General features: G+C 38.6%; 2 protein-coding genes across 2 annotated transcripts; both read left to right on the top strand.

The window, feature by feature from the left end:
* Positions 1-26: 26 nt before the first annotated feature.
* LOC105275633 (tripartite motif-containing protein 2) lies at positions 27-9,661 on the top strand. Its single transcript, XM_026969167.1, has 10 exons — positions 27-906; positions 1,057-1,196; positions 1,599-1,765; positions 1,888-2,007; positions 2,214-2,435; positions 7,102-7,250; positions 7,683-7,912; positions 8,203-8,543; positions 8,658-8,725; positions 8,887-9,661. The coding sequence occupies exons 1-10, from the start codon at positions 740-742 to the stop codon at positions 9,107-9,109; spliced, it is 1,827 nt and encodes a 608-aa protein (XP_026824968.1). The 5' UTR covers positions 27-739; the 3' UTR covers positions 9,110-9,661.
* A 2,825-nt stretch (positions 9,662-12,486) lies between these two features.
* Positions 12,487-19,253, top strand: LOC105275691. The gene is made up of 9 exons (XM_026969263.1): positions 12,487-12,911; positions 13,235-13,392; positions 13,471-13,582; positions 13,874-14,085; positions 14,225-14,328; positions 16,072-16,082; positions 16,177-16,743; positions 16,986-17,277; positions 17,377-19,253. The coding sequence occupies exons 1-9, from the start codon at positions 12,805-12,807 to the stop codon at positions 19,111-19,113; spliced, it is 3,300 nt and encodes a 1,099-aa protein (XP_026825064.1). The 5' UTR covers positions 12,487-12,804; the 3' UTR covers positions 19,114-19,253.
* Positions 19,254-19,262: the final 9 nt, after the last annotated feature.

Consider the following 19,262-nt stretch of genomic DNA (forward strand, 5'->3'; position numbering starts at 1 on the left):
ATGCACAATGTTATAACGAATTGCCGCTTACAGGTGCCAACAATTTCTTCTTCAAAACAAATCTACATTTATAATTTTCGAAACTTTAGTTTTTTAATTGTAATTTGATTTAATTACAGCTTTAATGTTTAATCTGTTTCAAATATAATTACGCAATATGGAGCAATGAGCAGTAAAACTCGAAGCCCGGAGATAAAATATAATGATCCGGAGGGGGCAATCATCTTACAGTAATACATATAAAAGCGCATCAGGTTGAATTGATTGATTTTCGGTTGATAACCGATGGATCTTTTTATCTTATCACAGTAAAGTGATTCACTGTTACTAATAATGGGCGGAATGAGATAAACTGCTTCGCTCAAATATTTTTTATCAGTCACCGTTACGATACACAGTGAGACAGTATTATCATATAAATTTCTGCAATTTGGTACGATATTATTCATTGCACATTATAATATAATCGGTGTTACAAAAATATGAAAAATGCTAAATCGAAATAATGTGAAAATTTACCACGTTGTAACAGATTATCTTTATCTTTATTTTTATACATGTACAACGTGGTGTCATGAATATATATGTGATGTGATGTGTGATATGTGTGTGTGTGTGAGGGAGAAGCAGAGTGTTTGAAGAGTGATATTACTAAACAAAATTGTTATTTAAATTTTAATTATTTTAAATTTTTTCTAATTTTTATTATAATTGCGATGTAATTTTGAAGAGCGAAACCATGAAAAGGCGTCAATTGTCACGTTCGTTACGATGGAGCCTTGAAAACATCGCTGCATCAAGCTCAGCAAGGCAAGAAACGCTGAAGACTTCGCAATCTCTTTCTTCGGGCAAGAGATCGACGGAATCGAAAACTTCATCGAGAGAACAACCCATGCGTCGCCGCAAGTATGACTATCGAACCTTTAACGTATTATTCCCCCATTTTATATATGTATTGTTTTAAGAAGATAAGACTGTCGTCGTTTGTTATCAATATTTTGCAATTATTAATTAATTTTTATCATTTATAATTTTTATTAATTTGTTTTATAATAGAACGATCTCCCTTGGGGCTATCGATGCGTTGCAATGCATAGTATGCAAAAACACGGTAAACTCACCCAAAATGATGAAATGTCGGCATATCTTTTGTCTGCGATGTTTTAAAAACCGGCTTATAATATCTCATAAAAGAGGTATGATATGCTGTTGACATTTATAATTATTTTGCAGTCACAAATTTGTTTAAATTTATATTGCGCAATTGGAGTACTGGGGCAGTCAAACTTTTCGGATCGATTTCCAATCTTTTAAATCAATTTTACATGTAATACGAGCAATACAATGTTTTTATAATAGACAATACAGTCTAATCATAGACAGCGAAGGTGATTACTTGGTTGATGAATAATTTGTTTATACTGAGTGCGATAAAGTAAACTTTGATGTAAAAATCGAACCGAAATTTTGACTGACTTTATTTTTATTTAATTATCACGGATTTAAGATGGAGCAATACTATTGTATGATAAAAGCATAAGAAACAATCTTAAATAGCTAAAATATTAGTAAAGTAAGTAATAGTATTTTTACTATAGATGGTAGTTCCATTTGCCCTATCTGTAACGTAGCAGTGATAGAAAATAAAAAGGAAGAAGGTACGAAAAATTCAGTGAGCTTTGCGCCCTTACCACCAAAATTGCGAGATGAGAAATGCCGCATCTGCGGTGAAATTTGCGAGGAGAAATGTAGACATTGCAAACGCGTAAGTAATTCGTAGATACTGAAATAAACGCAATCGTTATAATTTTTATTTTCATGAAGAAGGAGGACAAAGAGATAAAAATACATTCTATTGTCAATACTTACATATTACCATCCTTTTAGAGATTTTGTAATGATTGCTGGATAAGCCATATTAATGACTTGAAAGAGGAACTGAATAATATAAATGGAGATCTTGAGTCATCAGCGGCGAGTTTCGAAGATAGGCTCAACAATTTTATGGTAATTATACACGATTTAACAAATTATTTGAATCACGAAAGACATTTATAAAATCTCTCGGTTAAAAATATCGATAACTAATTAAAAAAGTATTTAGACACTGTTTAAGCACAGAGATGCAAAATTATCCATAATATTAAACGCACGATGTCTTATTGACAGATAACTAATCTGTAAATAAGATGAGATTAATTTCTTTGCTACAGAGTAAAGCGAGTAAGACGAAAGAATTCATCGTTAGAGATATCGAAGCTAAAATAATTGAACTTCATAAAAAAAGAGAAACTCGAATTAAAAAGGTAGAAAATATAATTGCTGCGGGTGAAACATCAGTGGAGGATATTAGAGAACGGATGCACAAAGCTCAGATGGAGATAAAGGAGCAGAAGGAGCTTTCGTACGATGTGCTGCCTGATAACGATGAAAAGGTATGGCGTTTTACGCTTTAATTGTTCTAATTCTTATCAGTCAAAAGAAAAATGTACTGCTAGCAAAGTAGCAAATTTCAGTTTTATGCTAAACATTTATTTGCCACTTTTTACACTATATTTTAATAAAGGATAATGGGGAATAAGAAAGACAATGTAAAACGAAACAAAATATACCATTCGGTGACGCAGAGAGAGGGAGGATGAGGGAGGTAAAAAAGAAAATTGTTAAATTGTCAAATATGGTCTACATTCTTGAAATGAGTTATTCTTGAAATGAAATGAATTAGGCTGAATTTTTCCGCCCTTGTGGTACTGTTCCTCCGTTCCCTCCGCTGATTCTAAAATCTGGACCAGCGCCGTACCTGTCCCGTGCAGGACGCCTCACAGTATTGATTACTTGAGAGGAGAGGAAGGCGGCACGTGGAGGGGTGGTGAACATGTGGGGCTGGCCAAGGCGAGAGAATCGACGCGGCGGCAAAATCTGGTCGGAATTTTTATCGTTTTCCGCAATGCCAATAAAATAGACGCACAGCGAGACCAAGATGGAGAAATGCTGTCGATAACTGAGATATTATAATGCGTATTAAAAAAAATGCGAGCAGATCACGCACCGTTGGGAGATATGACAAAATACAAACATGAAAAAATACACACACACACGTCGTGGCTAATATTTCGGTGAATAAAATAAAGATAAAATGATGAACAAAACTGATCTACTTATTGACGAAACGAGTAGTAGAAAATGGTGCGCTATGTTGCAAGCGATCAGTGCGTCAAATATCATGTTGCATACAAGCGTGAAAAATAATTTTGATGCTTGCAAAATTTTCGTTTAAAGCGCACATACCAAAATATGCAACAAATTATGATCTCTCATAAAGTATTTCGCTCTGAAAGAAGCAATCTCCGATGGGTCGACGATCTTTTAATCAAGAGCCCATGTAGACACGAATCTTAGTGCAATGTGTAACAGCTTTGAAAAACGAGTAGCAATAAACTCGGACGAAAAGCGACGAATTACAGTTAAATAAACATTACAGAGTTTCAGCTGGACTATTTAAATATCACATTCGTGTAGATGCAGAAGCGTGCCGGTGTTAAATCGACTACAAAACCGACGGTAACGACGAGGAATGAATTACGAAATCGGAAGAGAAAGAGATTGAGAGCGAGAGAGAGAGAGAGAGAGAGAGAGAGAGAGAGAGAGAAATAGATGGAGAGATGCGATGAGAGCTGGTTCAGGGCGGGTTCGCGAACCGATAGGATCCGGGATAGCAGGAGGATAATGGTGTTGGTGTATAAGGCACGAGCAGCCAACGTCTGCTGCTGACAGCCCATTACCACTGTACAAACGCGAGCACGGTGGTCTGGTACGATGGCGAAGGCTCTTCTGAATCCTGTCTCTTTCTCCGCAACGCGGCTTTCCTCCACCTCCTCTCCCTCCTTCTCCTCTTCCTGCTCCTCCTCTCTTGCTTCTCTCCCTTCATCCCTTGTGCTCTGATTCGTCTCTCTGCACCCATCCCTCTGTACTCTGCCACCGTCCTTCTCAAGATATTAACGATCTTCATCTAAATCGGATAATAAAACGTACCTTTATCGTGGCTTTATCGCCGTTGCGTTTTATGAAGACTAGAGACGTGAAAGTTTGAAAATTTCTTCGTGCATCGAATGGCCGGGAAAAGAGGATGTTAGAAGTTGGATTGGCTTAACTCGATCCGTCCACTACAAGACGATCGACTTGTATTTAAAATCTTATTTAATTAAAAAGTGTGTGTGTGTGTGTGTGTGTAGATTTCAATCTTTTTCTTTTGTCCAATTAAGTTTGGAAAAATATTTTGGACATCTGCAGCAGTGCTTTACGGAATTTAACTGTGGCTATTCGGGAACGTTCAGGTATCTCTAAAATTTTATCTTCGAATCGATTCTTCAGGGCTGTAAAACGCCTGTAGAAGGAAAATGTTCTTCGAGATGCTCTTCAGGGTGTTGCACCAATAAGAACAGCCAGCTCCGCAGTTCGCGTGTACGAAATAGCATCCATCCTGCATCAATTCGTGCATATTCGTTTAGCTCTTCCTTTCTACAGCTTTCTCTCCTTCCCTCTCTATCTTACTCTCTCTCTCTCTCTCTCTCTATCTCTCTCTCGAGGGTAGCTTTTTCGGGGTTGGCTCGTAGCCACGCCCGACACCCTCACCAGGCCACGCCCGCGAACGAACTCACACGTATCAGAGAGAAATACACGAACGTGCGTACACACACGCGCACGTAGACATGTAGCCTGGAGGCTCTGCAGGACCCAAGGGCTAATAATTCACGTCACGAACACACCCCACCATAAAGAGTCAGCTACAGGCACCGGCGGGCGTATATTCCACAGCGGCGGCATAAACGCTATCCAGTTGCAGTTACTGTTAATTACCGATCATCTTTTATAATTTATTGCCGCGCCTGTTAGCGCTTGGGATTCGCCGAGCCCGGAAAACTCGCCGCGATGACTGACTGGCCTGACAATTATGTAACGCGCTGCCGAATCATTTGCCGGAGTCACTCAGTTGCTGAACTCGTCATTCAACAAATAATACGACGAACACCATACGACCGCTCCAATGATCCGCTAATTGAACGTAGTTACACGTAGTAGAAAGGAATTAACTCCAAAATGTTCCTCGGGCTTGCAGGAGGAATCTCAGAGGAGCGAAAAAAAAGATTTCCTTGCAGAACATTTCACGGAGATGGAAAAAGCGATTGTCCTCGTGGAGGACAAAGCGATTACTCGCAATTTGTTACACAGGTCACGACGTGCCCTCCTCACCCCCGAGAATTGGGGGGTGCCTCGTAGGTTACTGGTGGCCGATAGTTGGCCCCTAAAATTAGCCACAGTGACATATTGAAGAGCGTGCGCTGGACCCCCCTAAAAGACCCTCCCCCCTCAGAACGCACAAAGCCGCTGTCCTGGGAAAATCAACTGACGCGTAACTAAATGGTGTATCATTAATTCCAACGTGTATGTTTATATCGCGCTGGTTAAAGAGTGCATGCGGCCCCTGCGACTGCGATCGGGGGATGATTCTGATTTCCAAACTAGCTGATTCGCGCGTCGGGGACACGCTAAAAAGCGATGCCGCTGCAAATTAGCCGGCGCGTGAACGAGAATCGTATATGAGTATCGTGAGCACTCAAACGTGCGATTCTGCAGTGCTCATTTCCTGAAATTTTCATCCGCTATCCTTTGATGATTCCACTTATTTTGACGATAATGGAAATTGTGGGTTATTATCCATGATAATGCATATAACGGAAATGTTGTAATATAATATCTAGAGCACAAAAAATATTGAGATTATTGTAACTTAATTTCAATATTCATTGCTCGATGATGCATTATTGATACATATAAAATTATCTTTCGCAGAGTTGTTACAGAGTAATATTATTATGCTCGAATCGACTCATTAAAGACTTCTTAATTGCCTCGCCTTTTCCACCATTGTCTTTCCCCCGATCTTTCTTGCTTCATCAGGGATGGATCATTTAATTCACCGATCTACATCGGTCACCCATTCTTGCATTACATAGGGAAGCAACGAGTTGTCCGATGTCCAGGGATGTCGATTTCTGGGTGACCATTTTATCGGCACGCGCCACCCTGTCTATCTGATTGGTGTCAAACGTATCGGCGCGCCTAAGTGTCGCGAAAAAAAATAATAAAGGTGTTTCGTCCCGCGCTTTGAAGCCATCGTTGAGATGCACTTTGAGCGATTCGACGAATACGTGTGGCATGAAAATAAATACAACAAATCTGTATCGTTGCGAAAAGAAAATGGGGTAGATGCCGATTTCAGAAGACAGACATTCTCTATTTTCCAAGCATTTTCTCATCATCAAGATGAGAAGAACTATACAACTATAATTGCAATATTAAAGATAGCTGATCATGTCTAAAGACATAAATCTAATTTACAAAGGAAGCTTCTAGAAACCGGATAATTTTTCCTTATTCTGAAAAAGCTCACAATCAGTATTGAAATTTAAATGCTGATAGAACACAAAGAAGCACGAAATCAAAATGATTTTCATTCGCCGTATCGTTTAACTTTTATGGAAAATAGAGGAGATCTGCTCATGAAAATTGCTCGTCAGATTATGACGTTGACGAATCGTCGCGACGTCGGCGGTCCGTCACCAGCGCAAACAGGCTTTAGGCTACCAAGCCTATTTGCTACACGTGTCCTCGCACGTTGAATCACGGTGATCCTCCTATTCGCGGCGATCAAACGGTCAGGCCGAGCAAGAGAAAGAGAAGAATCGTTACAAAGGATCCGCACGCGCTGCCACGTGACCGCCGGTGGTACGACTTCGGGGTACCGTAAGTGCCAGAAAGCACAAAGCTCCATCGTTCTCCTCTCTCTCTCGCCCTCTCTTTTTCTCCTTTTATCTTTCACTTTATGCCGACGATTGGCCGCAATTTAGCGACGCGTCGTTGCACACCACACGAGATTTGTGGTGGAGAACGTCAACTGCATTGCTCTGCATATTTTATTTCGGATCGATTATTCGCCGATTTATCAGCGAGGAATATCGCTCGAATGAAGGGAATCGTTGTTTTATGTCTCGGAACTAGAATAATCAATGTCCGTCTTTAATGCTGTAAATATGTTTTCAGGTAAGAATGTTCTTAGATCTGCAACAGAAGGCTGCGGAAGTGATGGCAGCGGTTACTATTTGGGACTCGGAATTGAATGACATAGAAATGGGACTCGGGAAAATTAACAAAGCATCGCTTATCAAGGAAAAAGCCGGCCCTCATTACAAGTAAGCACATTTTCTTTTTTTTTGTATAATATTTAATTATCGTATTGAATTAATCACAATTAGAACGATAATAAAAATGAAGAAAGCAAAATTCTTCAACGTTTTATTATGAATTTTTCTCCATGAGTATACTATCACATTAACAACATTTGTAAAACTAAATTATTATTTTTAATAATAAAATTAAATGAAAATTTAATTAAATATTAATATTATTTAATTAAATTTTCATATTAATTCCAGAGTGTCGAAATGCGAGAAAAAGTTATATTACGGTTTTGCCCCTCCCTCCAGAGCTCCTTTTTCATCATTTTTCCAGCTAACTTCTCTTTCATTTTTTACTTTGCCACAAATTTTCCGTTTGTTAAAAAGTAGTTAAGAAAAATTAATAGATTAAATTGATAAATCATAAAGAAAAAATTGATACGACAGGCGGAAAACCTTCATACCGAAAGTAATCGTGAACCGTGACACGGTGCAGCGACCGTCGGCACTTGCCATTGATTCCTGGCGGGATAACATTATCACGACCTGTCCAGGATCGGGACAAATTATTATTCTCGACAGAAAGTTCAAACTTGTACGGAAAATTCGTCACCAAGAGATGATGGCACCTCAAGGAGTCGCTTTCCTGCAGGAGCACGACGAAATATACGTAACAGGTTTACATTTAATTATAATTTATTGTTCAAATAATAAAGCGTTTGGCGGAATGCAAATTCAAATATCAAAACTGTCAATTTAATAATATAAAATACAAATTTTTAACAATTTTTGAATTTTTTAAACCGATTAAATTACGCTTGATTTTTATACTTTTTAAAATTATTAATGTATAATAATAATAATAAGTAAATAATTATAAACGTTGAACGGTACACACAATTTAGTTCTCTTTATATTTCTACACTAGGATGATTTTTTAATTTTTTAATTTACGAATCTTTTGCAGATAAGTGGAAGCATTGCATCTTCGTATTCGATCACAAGGGCGAATTTGTTCGTCGCATGTGCAGCAAGGGTCACGGGGAATCAGAACTACGTTCACCAGAGGGAATCGTTTTTCACCCGGAACGGGATGTGCTCTACATTGCTGATACTGGAAACAATCGCGTCCAAGTTCTCGAGAAGGACGGCGCGTATCTGGACAGCTTCGGACCGAAAAGTAAGCAGACAAAGGGTGCTGCTGTCAGATTCCGCAAAACCGGACCGAGTCAGCTAAGCCAACCGACAGACGTGGCTGTCACGACGACGCGCGTTGCCGTCGCCGATTCTGGCAATCACAAAATCAAGGTAATATGCATTCTCGTACGAGAGATTCTTATATCGTAGATTTATTATTTTCAATATAATTAATGAGTATTTTGAATCGAACATAAAATACACTTTTCCTTATGTATCACGTAGATATTCGATCACGATGGGCAAATTCTTCAGAGTATCGGCGCCGTGGGTACAGCGAAAGGCTTATTTAGGTAAATGTGAGGCTATTATTTACTATTTATGTAAATATTACCAATTGTCATTAAAATATTATTACTATTATTTATAATAAGATGTGTAACATTACATGTTTTTTCCTGTTTATTAAGAATAAGATTTAAACCAAGATGCTAAAAACAATTTTAACTCGTAGATCACCCGAAGTATTAAGAATCGACAAGAAAGGAAACATCATCGTCGGTGATGCTGGAAACGGAAGAGTGCAGATATTTTCTTCCGATGGTGAATTTCTGCGAGTATTGGGTGCCAAACAAACCCGAGGGCATAAATTTGGATGGGTGTCTGGACTGCTGGTGACAAACAATTATGATATTTTAGTGTCTGATAGTAAGAATAATATTATATATTTATTTTAGCACTTTATTTTTTTAACAGTACAGTGTATGTTCTTCAGCTTTTGCTACTCACTGTAAATTTCTAAATTGTGCATCAATTTTTCTTGTGCAAGAATGAAAAACTTGCAAGAAAAACGTAGAAATTGCAAACGTAAAAATAGTTATGTAACAATTATTTATGTATAATACTTATTTAATTATTACTTTGTAAAATAATTATATCTATACTATTTATTCGTAACAAATCACATTATTTATTTATGATAAATAACGCAAGACTATTAAAGCTTGATTTTGTGTCAGTTTACACAAAATCAAATGAGTTAATTGTTAATTTGTTAAGCGTGACATGAGAGATGCATAATTTTTTAAATTTCGTTTAAAAAATCGTATCTCATGTGCTTTATAAATGTACGGTATACTATTTGTGCGATATATGTATAGTTGCATAATAAACATACTGTATGATTTTAATCGGCTGTTTGCAAACGTGCGAACTAACTGCAGTTGACGTAGCGAACGAGTTACATAATAATAATAAATGCGACGTCATAGAATGTTGGATGACATAAATTATGCAGTACTTTAAATCTACCATCCGGCTTTTGTGCGCGTGAATTAAAGTGCATGACTGCAAAATATATTATAGAGTTATAGTTAAACTAACTGGAAGAGATATCTGTGGAATTATCTGTGATTTTTAGACGTTCAACAAATTGTTTGGATATTCTTGTGCTTTCTTTTATTTTTAATGTATTGCCATTATTTAACAATACAAGCAAACGTCAAATACAAATTAAAATTTATCTTAATATATTTTTTAACTTTTTTTTTATTGCGCAATCGAGAATACCGGCACGGAAGATCGATATTGCGGTTTAACGCATAAGCAAAATCGACAGGATGTAAAACGCGGAGATCGCGATGTTTGTTTTTCCCAAACCGCGTTTCCAATTGTAGATCAAACAGATTCGTGGCGTGCGAGGCGCCGCTCTCGTCTGCCTGTTTGACCAATAAATAATTTGGCAAACAAATTGATCCCCAGGGACTATAAACAGATACTTAGAGGCACGCGCTCGTGCGAGCCGGCAAATTAAATGTCTCGGCAGGAGCACGCGTGCGGATCGAAGGGTCGGACAACAGGAAATCGTTCAACAGTCGGACCCCTACTGTGAGAACCGAAGTGGGCCCCGCGGCGTGAAATCTCTATTATTTCGGGGGTCAGAGTGGTTCGAGCCGTTCGACGGACACGCGTGTACGTTCCAAAGGGGATGCACTGGCGCTGACAGGAGGGTAGTCCTCGCCCAGTCCCCGTGGCTGGTCCTCGCCCCTCAAAAATAATGTAATCGCGAATTAAATGTTTACTTGGATATCGACAATCTCCAGCGGGGCTCCTCGTCCAAGAAAATCCAATCCGGAAGTGGATTTGACTCGGGCAGCTATAATGGTGTTTGGTATAATTCATGGTATAACGTGGGATTAGTTAAATCGGACTGATTTTGATCTTTGATGATTGTATTCTTATTGCTTCATGTTTTTAGTTTTAATTACTGTGTATGTGTGTCGGCCTAGCTTTACTTAAAAAGATATAATTTCATATGACACATTACACAGTATAAAATTTTATATTTTATTTTAAATAATAATTCCAGAAATATATATACAATATTATACGCGATATGATAGGGATGGGAGGGGGGAAGAGATAGCGGACATTCGAAGCGAATCGGAATCCTTGTGCCTTCTCCCAAACGAGACAAATCGAAGTAAATAATGGTTTGTGGGGATACAAAGCTCACTTGAAATTTGTCATGGCGATACTCGAAACGGCACGCTCCCAAGCAGTTACGGACCGATACGTGAGTGGAACGATACACACTCGAATTATATAATACATCTGGTATGTTCCATGATGTAGATCATCTACATCTACCACGCGTAAACTCACACACGCTCGGTGAAATACAACAAAAAATTTATTAAAAATAATATATGAGAAATTTCACGTGATTATTTATTAAGTATCGAAGTATAAACGCGTGTTAATTGAATAATATTTTCCAACCAATATCCTTCTCTCGTTCTATACAGCCAAACGTCCTGCGATATCCTCATATCATAATGCAAGTAAGAGTTATAATAAAAAATCGTTAAAAAATGGAATAATTAATAATTCTTATTTAAAATTAATTATCTATGATTAGCAAAATATATGGATCACTTTCTTTTCCTTTCAATTCGAATCCTTTGTATTAATTTCAGATCAATTTCCTGTCTCGAGATAAAATATACAGATCGAGCGTGTGGTCGGAAGATCCTTCTCTCCAGTGGCGACAGGGTTGCATATAATAAGGACTGTGTTCTCACAGGTTCGAGAGCCTAATCCCAGTTATATGTATATCGTTGCTCGATGGGTCCGCCAATAATAATTCAGCGATGCCTTCGGCGAGGATCAACCGCGCGGATCAGTTTGTCTTCTCTCTCTCGAACTCGTTTCGGTGCGGGGACAAAACTTTGTCTGATCTACATGTAGTAGGTCGGTACAACCCCGGCGAACCACTATTGTGATCGTATTAACACCTCGCATAATTGCACCGCCGCGCTTCTCTCGTCGCGCGTGCACTAAACACGGCTCATTTGAATATTGGCCCATTCATACCGTTGGGAAGGCTAATAATCGCGCCCTTAAAAGAGATATCGCCACCGCCAATCGACCTCGCGCTTTCATTATTCCCCGGACATCATCCTGGATGATGCTTTCTCAGGCTGTCACCAGCGGAAATTTCATAGTAGAAAAAGCAGAATTGCTAATATTATAGATCCATTTCGATTACATTTTGTTGCATATTTATGTAACATTTACGTTTAGATCCTGGAAGAAGGAACGACAGGATATAATATTACATTTCTGGCATATAAGTAGCTAAAATATCATGGTCTAAGGAATTAATATGGCGAATCGATGAAACGATGGACAGAGAAAGAGAGTGAGAAGAAGAAGAAGAAAGAGAGGGAACGGCGGCGGGCAAAGGAGCGCGAAAGAAAATCGCTCTCGATCAAAGGAACGTTCGCAATATTTCAACCGTGCTTGGCGAAATTGAAAAACTGCCCCGCCATCCCTCGCTACCCATTTTCCCCACACCATCCCGCACGAATAAATCCACCCCTGCGTCCATCCCGTCGACGACGAGCACAGTAGGTAGGTGGGGACGAATAAAATCTCTGCGGGGGTGCGCCCCGTCGTTTCGTTCGCTCCGACGAAGCCCTAGCCGTAGTGTCTGCCCGCCAATCCCGTGCGCGTCTGATAATAGCATCCGACACGCGTTCCGGCTCGCCATTGGCCGCAAACCCGCCCAGGGGTTGGTATCGATCATCCCTCGCACGAGCCCGCCGCTTTTCATATATAAGGCGGCCTCCCCAGGGACATTGCCGATAGTCCAAATCCGCGATACTCTGTGTACGGACACCCCTGATACGATCGATCGATTAGACCGCGGTGAGATCAATCCGGAGATCGAGAGCAAGAAATTGACGTAGAATTCTCTACAAGTTGATTATTCTTCATCGAATTTAAGAATTTTTGACTTTCCTCAGACGGGAGAAATATAAAGATATAAAAAACTTGCGAAAGTTGAGCCACCTTTAGTGAGGATTGCTCGTTGGTTCGTGATATAGAATAGATATTAACGACGGATGAAATCGTGAGGGCACGCGTTATGGCGAACCATCATCCTGCGTACGACTTCGAGGACAGGGGCCAGAGGATCCGCCATCGAGTTGGTACCGCTTCGAGACCCGCGGACTCCACCGTGGCTTGCACCAGGTATCATTTCATTTTATTCAGCTATACTTCTCCTTGGAAAAATGAAATACGTGAAAAATCCGATTTAAATTTTCATTTAAGCTTTTGCAAATATAAAATTAAATATTCAGTTTTATATAATTATGATATAATCTCTGAATAAGATGTAATTTGGCATTCGCTTTTGTATTTTATTATTCTCAATTAAAATCGAGAAGGTTTGATAATAATAATAGTCATGGAACTCATTAATAAAATTACGTGGTTGTGAGCGTAGCAAATAAATGATAAAAAATATTGAATTTCATCTTCATGTAATTTTGCGTCTTCATTTAATTTTGCAGTAATCAATACTACGTAGGACCTACTGGTGACATCACTGAGGAAGATTTGGCGGAATTACCCTCATGCGTTTACGCAGCGAGATCCACGCAACATGTCACGCACACGTCACCACATACACATTCACCCTTGCATTATCATATGCCAGTTTCAACGCCAGGTAATTTACCAATCGCAATAATTTAAAATTTAATTAAATTACGTGTACCATAATTGTACGAAATCTTTCTTTTCCTAGATCATAATGATACGGAAATGAACGGCGTGGAAGAGGGTTATTATCCAAATGGCAGCCCTTATAGAATTCAACGACACGCCGCTAATATCCGTGAAAGAAAACGCATGCTTAGGTAAGAAATTGTCAAAGAAACGATCAGTAATAATTAGTAATCCTTTCTCAACATGTATTTTATAAAGATATACTTTATAAAGATAATTTGTGAAATTACTATAGAAGTTAAATAATTTGAAAATTGAGTTTTTTAAGCGTAAAAGTCGGAAATCAAGTAGGAGAATGGAAGGATTGGTACGAGCAACTTTTAATAATAAATTAATTCACACATGCTAAAACATGTTTTCTATCTTTTTTTTTCCGCGCAAGATAAGCGTGCGGATTGTCAGTGTGTGATTGCAATTTTTAGCAGCATCAACTCGGCTTTCGACGAGCTCCGGGTCCACGTGCCAACGTTTCCTTACGAGAAGAGGCTCTCGAAGATCGATACTTTACGCCTGGCCATAGCGTATATCGCGCTTTTGCGTGAGGTCCTAGCGGCGAGGCTAGATCCGTTGACGTACGTGGAGAGGTGCCTTAGGGGTGAGATAAACGGTGAACGCGCCGAGTGGAATACAAGCGGTATGTCCAATTTCCGCAATTACTTAACGGAGTGAATTGTCTATAAATAAATATTTATATAAAATTTTTTGCAATTTAATTACGTACGAATCGAGATAAATTAATTTATCGTCATTAAGCGTCGTAATTATTATTGCAGACTTGACGGCACGCTTGTCCTGGATAAATTGGGAGAATCTGGGGGTGAACCCGAATCGGCGATCGGTACTTACTACCCTTGCGTTAACAACTGACAATATGAATTAAACACTCATGATGAAATATGCGAGATGTACGCGACGATTTCTCTTTTCTTTGTAAATATCTTCACGCTGGAATAGAGAAGGAGAGAAAAGGAGACAATGCTGAGGACTTCTTCGCAATCTTAGTTTCAGTTTCACGTGCAATACGAGCAATGGATATATTGTTTTCGATATTTACGTGTAAAAGGGAACTAGCTAGAACAATTTAGTATTTGCTTTGGAATAAAATCGATGCTGTTCGAGAACACTGTGGCTGTCTTTCATCCTTTACAACAATAATTACAGGGAATATTATATTACTCACAGAAACAATCACAGACTATTGTGTTTTTATTTCGTACTATACACTTGCATAATCAATGAGAAAATCTCACGGAAATCTTTAAAAAATTTTAAAAATTGTTGGTTGAGCCCGTTCAATAAATTCAGTAAATTATTAATTTTATACACATAAAACCATAAACAATGCATCCAGAAGTGATCGACTGCGATCATCGTCGCGACGTTCGTTCAATATTAGAAAGATTTGTTACAACAAATTTATATATTTTTAGCTACAATGTATTATATTTTTATCCTAGGAGAAAATGTTTATATTAGATTAAAATATATCACTTAAATATTTGCATGGTAAGTATGAAAAGTTATTTAATTGTAATGCTAATAAGATAAAATAAACCCTATAAATAAAGCGATTCTTCGAAGTCTTTCTCTCCTACTCTACTTTCATATTATATTAGATATGTCACAAATCAACAAATCTTTCGATTATTATTAAGATAATTTTACATAATCTATATTTTGTAAAACTTTTAGAGTAAAATGGAAACAATCTTACGTATCGCATTGATTTCAATGTTCTTCAACGGAACAATGAAACATCGTTTTGATATATCTGATGCTCGCTACGTTCTCGCGAATGCTTTCAACTGTCTCTCGCGGTCAAATCGATCTACACATATGTGCACCGACGTAGTGAAACATTTGAAAGAAGACACTACCGTGACAGCCGACCAAAGTGCTTCATTTCTGACGAAACATTCCTGCGTCCGGCCAGCATCAAAAGTGCTTTTTATTGTACCTAATAATATCTATACTCCAATTTTTGATTATCGTGTTCAATCTAGATATTGTTAACTCTAGTTTTGAGTAAACACTTGAGCTCCTTTCTCAGAAATTTGTTATCCTGCATTCGAGAAAATACGAATTTCTCCTTTTCGTAAAAGGATCTCTGAAGAAAGAGTGTCAATAAAATCAATAAGTATTCGTCAAAGACGTATTATAATAGTGAAATCGTAAAGATTAATAATTATAAGGTAGGTCTTTTCTCAGTTACTCCTTTAATATATATTATATTTTACATTTCAGCTCTGTTTTCTTCCAAACTTCTACAAACGTCTACAAACGTATTTGTTATTCTAGGTGCAAAAAGTCTAGTACAATTTAGTTAAAACTCTAAATTAAGTTAATCAATAAAATCAATAAGTATTCGTCAAAAGTGTATTAAAATCGCAAGGAATAATAATTATAAGATAGGTTTTTTCTTAGTTGCTCCTTTAATATTATATTTTACATTTCAGCTCTGTTTTCTTCCAAATTTCTACAAACGTCTACAAACGAATATTTGTTATTCTAGATGCAAAAAGTCTAGTAAAATTTAGTTAAAACTTTAAATTCAATACTTGTTCTATAGTAATTCTCTTTAGAATTATTTACTTTTATAACGTTAAAATACTTGTAACAGTATAGTAAACAGTAAAAAAATTAAATTTTCCCTCTCTCTCTCTCTCTATCATGGATATTTATTTCGATAAAAACACAGTATATAAACAGTTTTCTAATGATTCAGGTTAATGGAGATTTCATCAAAGAACTGCAGCGAGCAACGTTCCTTCGAAATTCAAGAAATCCATATTAAGGATTTTCCTAAGACAACCAATTCTTCAATGGGGAAAGATCGGGAAGAAGACGATGCGAAATGTGTTCCCTATGATTTGTTCTTAAGTTCAACTTCGATTGACTCTATCCAAGGGAAAGTATTTGATGGGAAAACAGGGGTGATCCTGCTGGAGCCAGAGGCAGTGAGAAATCGCTACGAGACCGACCATGCAGTAGCAAATTGTCGGGTGATCGAGCTGAGCCATAGCGACTCCAAAATGGCCCTGCGACAGCAATTTGGACAAATGTCAGAGTACAGTAACTCAAATTTGCAGAGCAAGCCAGCGGATTATGAAAACATGAATATCTTGCGAAAACTGCCGCCAGATACGGTCGTGATAAGGCAAGAGAAGAGAAGAAATAAGGAGAACAGCGATTATAAAGAGTTGACGGAAACAAACAGCAGTGGCAGCAATTCGACTTCCAGTTGTGCAGGTGCCAAAGCGAAGAGGATCTCTCGAGTCGTCAGGAACAAAACGTTAGCATTAAAAGAGCTTATGTGTAACATATTGATATAATTAAGATATCTTATTGGATACATCTGTGTACTTCACACGGAATTTTTATTAGTAATAATTTCCTTTCAATCAAACTTGATCGGAAATCCCATTTTAAAGCAAAACTTCATAATTTATAAGCACAGATTTTAAAGATTAGAATTGATTCTCTTACTTGCATCACACAGATTTCAAAGTGCTTTTGTTCAATATTATTTTCTAGACGCGAAGCAATTGAAGTGAGACGAAATCCCATGCGAGTATCCAAGAAGAACATCAATAAGGATTTTTCGCGGCCCAAACAACGACTATTGGCGAATAAGAAGCGAGAGATTTGTTATGAATCTGGCAAATGCACGAGGTCGTCCGCAACGCCTTATATGAACACCAGATCTGTCACCCGGAAAATGTATACCGTGGGTGCTACTTATCAGGCACCTACCAAGAGAGACGAGGCTGAATGGAAAGAGTGGCCCGTGCATGGAATGCACGAGAGGCCGGTCTATCATCCTCAAGTAAGATTATATTTTTCCAAGAGGTATTTTTTATATAATATAAAATTTTTAAGTTATATTTATAATTTTTAAGTTTAAACTTATTTATTGTTCTAAAAGGCTGGTCTGGCAGTGGAATATTTAGGAAGATATTTTACCAGCCTTGATAGATTATCCTATTGCGAAATTATCGACGAGCCAGAAATCGAGGTGGTCGCTGTCGATCCGCACCGTGATCGGCGATTTTCATCGATCGAAAAAAAACCCAAAGGGAAGACGAAATTAAAAAGTAAACGTCCGCTGAATGACAAGGATGCATGGAGCACCTATCTTTCCATGAAGAACAAGTCTTTCGAGACGTGCATGCATGGGAGTCTTCACTGCGTGCTTGGTTACTGCTCGCAGATTATGACACCAACCTGTAGGCAAGCTGTAGAAGAGAAAACGACGAGACTGACTACTTCTGCAGCTAGCACGAGTTCCTCGGTGAAAGAATCGGCGAAAGAGATGACAAATTTTAAAGATAATGCCACATGTTCCTCAGAAAGCGTTAGCAAATTTACCGGAGAGGCAAAATTATTGGAAGCCTATGCTATTGCTATGGCACAGAGCGCTCAAAATAAAAGTATCGTAAATAACTCGAGCAAACCCTCTTCGACTTTTACGTCGTCTTCAGCGACGTATGTGCCGGAAGTACAGCGTTTGATCGTAGAGAATGATGCTAAGAGCATCTGTTCAACTTACGAATCCGATAAATGCATGAGTAGAAAAATGATACAAATGGATTTGAAGCGGATCCTTCGAGGCTCACCAAATAACTCTCTGATCTTGCTAAGAAGCTCGGCAGAAAGGGCGAAAGGGAGCGGCGAGAACTACACAGTAGCAGCAAAGGACGTAGTTAACTCGGTCAAGTTGGAAGACGCATCCATCGGCGATGAGACGCTGATGGAAATGTCATCGATCTACAAGAAGTTAATGTTTGCAGATGCAGATCCGACACTGAGTCGCGAGGAACCCAGACACAATTTGTATAGCTTGAAGAGACACGTCACAAATTCACGAGAGTACTCGACTAAGGTCTTCATGAATAACCAGCTGGAGAATAAGAAGATTGTCCAAGTTATAAAGGAGAACAACGAAAACAGAAGCGTTGACGAGATGAAAAGTCGAGAGTTCGATGTGCCCACAACGAGTTCCGGTAAGACTCGTGCATGGTGCACCACCGAGACCTCGGAGATCGCCAAGATCCTGTCGGAATACAACAGAGGCGCGTCAAAGAAGTCTGCGATACAGAATCCGATCTGCTGCTCGAGAGCGAATTTGATGAATTCGAGCATTAAAAGTCTGCCGCAAAATCTTTGGAATCAAACGGATCCGCCAACGACGGAAGGAAATCGGAGCTTTGTAACGAACGTAGGTGCAGCTCTCGATTTTTCACAGGGAAAGTGGAAATTTCACGCGACGCCGGAGAAGACTAAAGACACTCAAGTCACCAGCACTCAAGTTGGAACGGCTTGGAACGACTCGTCGCTGGAAAATCGTCAGGTTTTTTTGAAGGATCTTAAGCAGATGAACTTGAGCGCTGCGGATTACGCAAGAGAGAAACCCATTGAATCTCGCAAAGACACAACCGAGCAACGAGAAATCATTATGGTCGATGCAAAATCGAAAGAGTGCTCTAAAGGTGAAATTAAATCTTCAAAGACAGAATCGTTGCAGGAATTATTGGAGAATACTGCGCTCTTATACTGCGCCGCCAATGGAGTACATCAGGACAATCTGTCCAACTATATCGATACTCTAGACAATACGCAGAGCATTCAGTGGCTAGAGAATTGGAATAATTCTATTGTGTAAAGACTTAATAGCATTTTAGATAATATCTTTTTCGTTCAGTAATATTGTGTTTAGTATGTATGATGCATTGTGTATCGTTGTGTTTAAAATTGTGTTCACTTATTGAGAAATTTCTACTAATAAACTGGTTTCGTAAAGCAGCTTTGTAA

The sequence above is a fragment of the Ooceraea biroi genome, chromosome 4, assembly GCF_003672135.1.
Source record: "Ooceraea biroi isolate clonal line C1 chromosome 4, Obir_v5.4, whole genome shotgun sequence".
In the NCBI taxonomy this organism is placed as follows: Eukaryota; Metazoa; Arthropoda; class Insecta; order Hymenoptera; family Formicidae; genus Ooceraea; species Ooceraea biroi.

Bases quoted from the DNA above. Each gene is read 5' to 3' on its own strand.
- LOC105275691 (XM_026969263.1), top strand. From the start codon at position 12,805: ATGGCGAACCATCATCCTGCGTACGACTTCGAGGACAGGGGCCAGAGG. The intron at 13,393-13,470 runs GTAATTTACCAA...TTCTTTTCCTAG, and splicing joins TATGCCAGTTTCAACGCCAG to ATCATAATGATACGGAAATG. The intron at 17,278-17,376 runs GTAAGATTATAT...TTGTTCTAAAAG, and splicing joins GGCCGGTCTATCATCCTCAA to GCTGGTCTGGCAGTGGAATA.
- LOC105275633 (XM_026969167.1), top strand. From the start codon at position 740: ATGAAAAGGCGTCAATTGTCACGTTCGTTACGATGGAGCCTTGAAAAC. The intron at 2,436-7,101 runs GTATGGCGTTTT...ATATGTTTTCAG, and splicing joins TGCCTGATAACGATGAAAAG to GTAAGAATGTTCTTAGATCT. The intron at 7,251-7,682 runs GTAAGCACATTT...TTGATACGACAG, and splicing joins AAAGCCGGCCCTCATTACAA to GCGGAAAACCTTCATACCGA.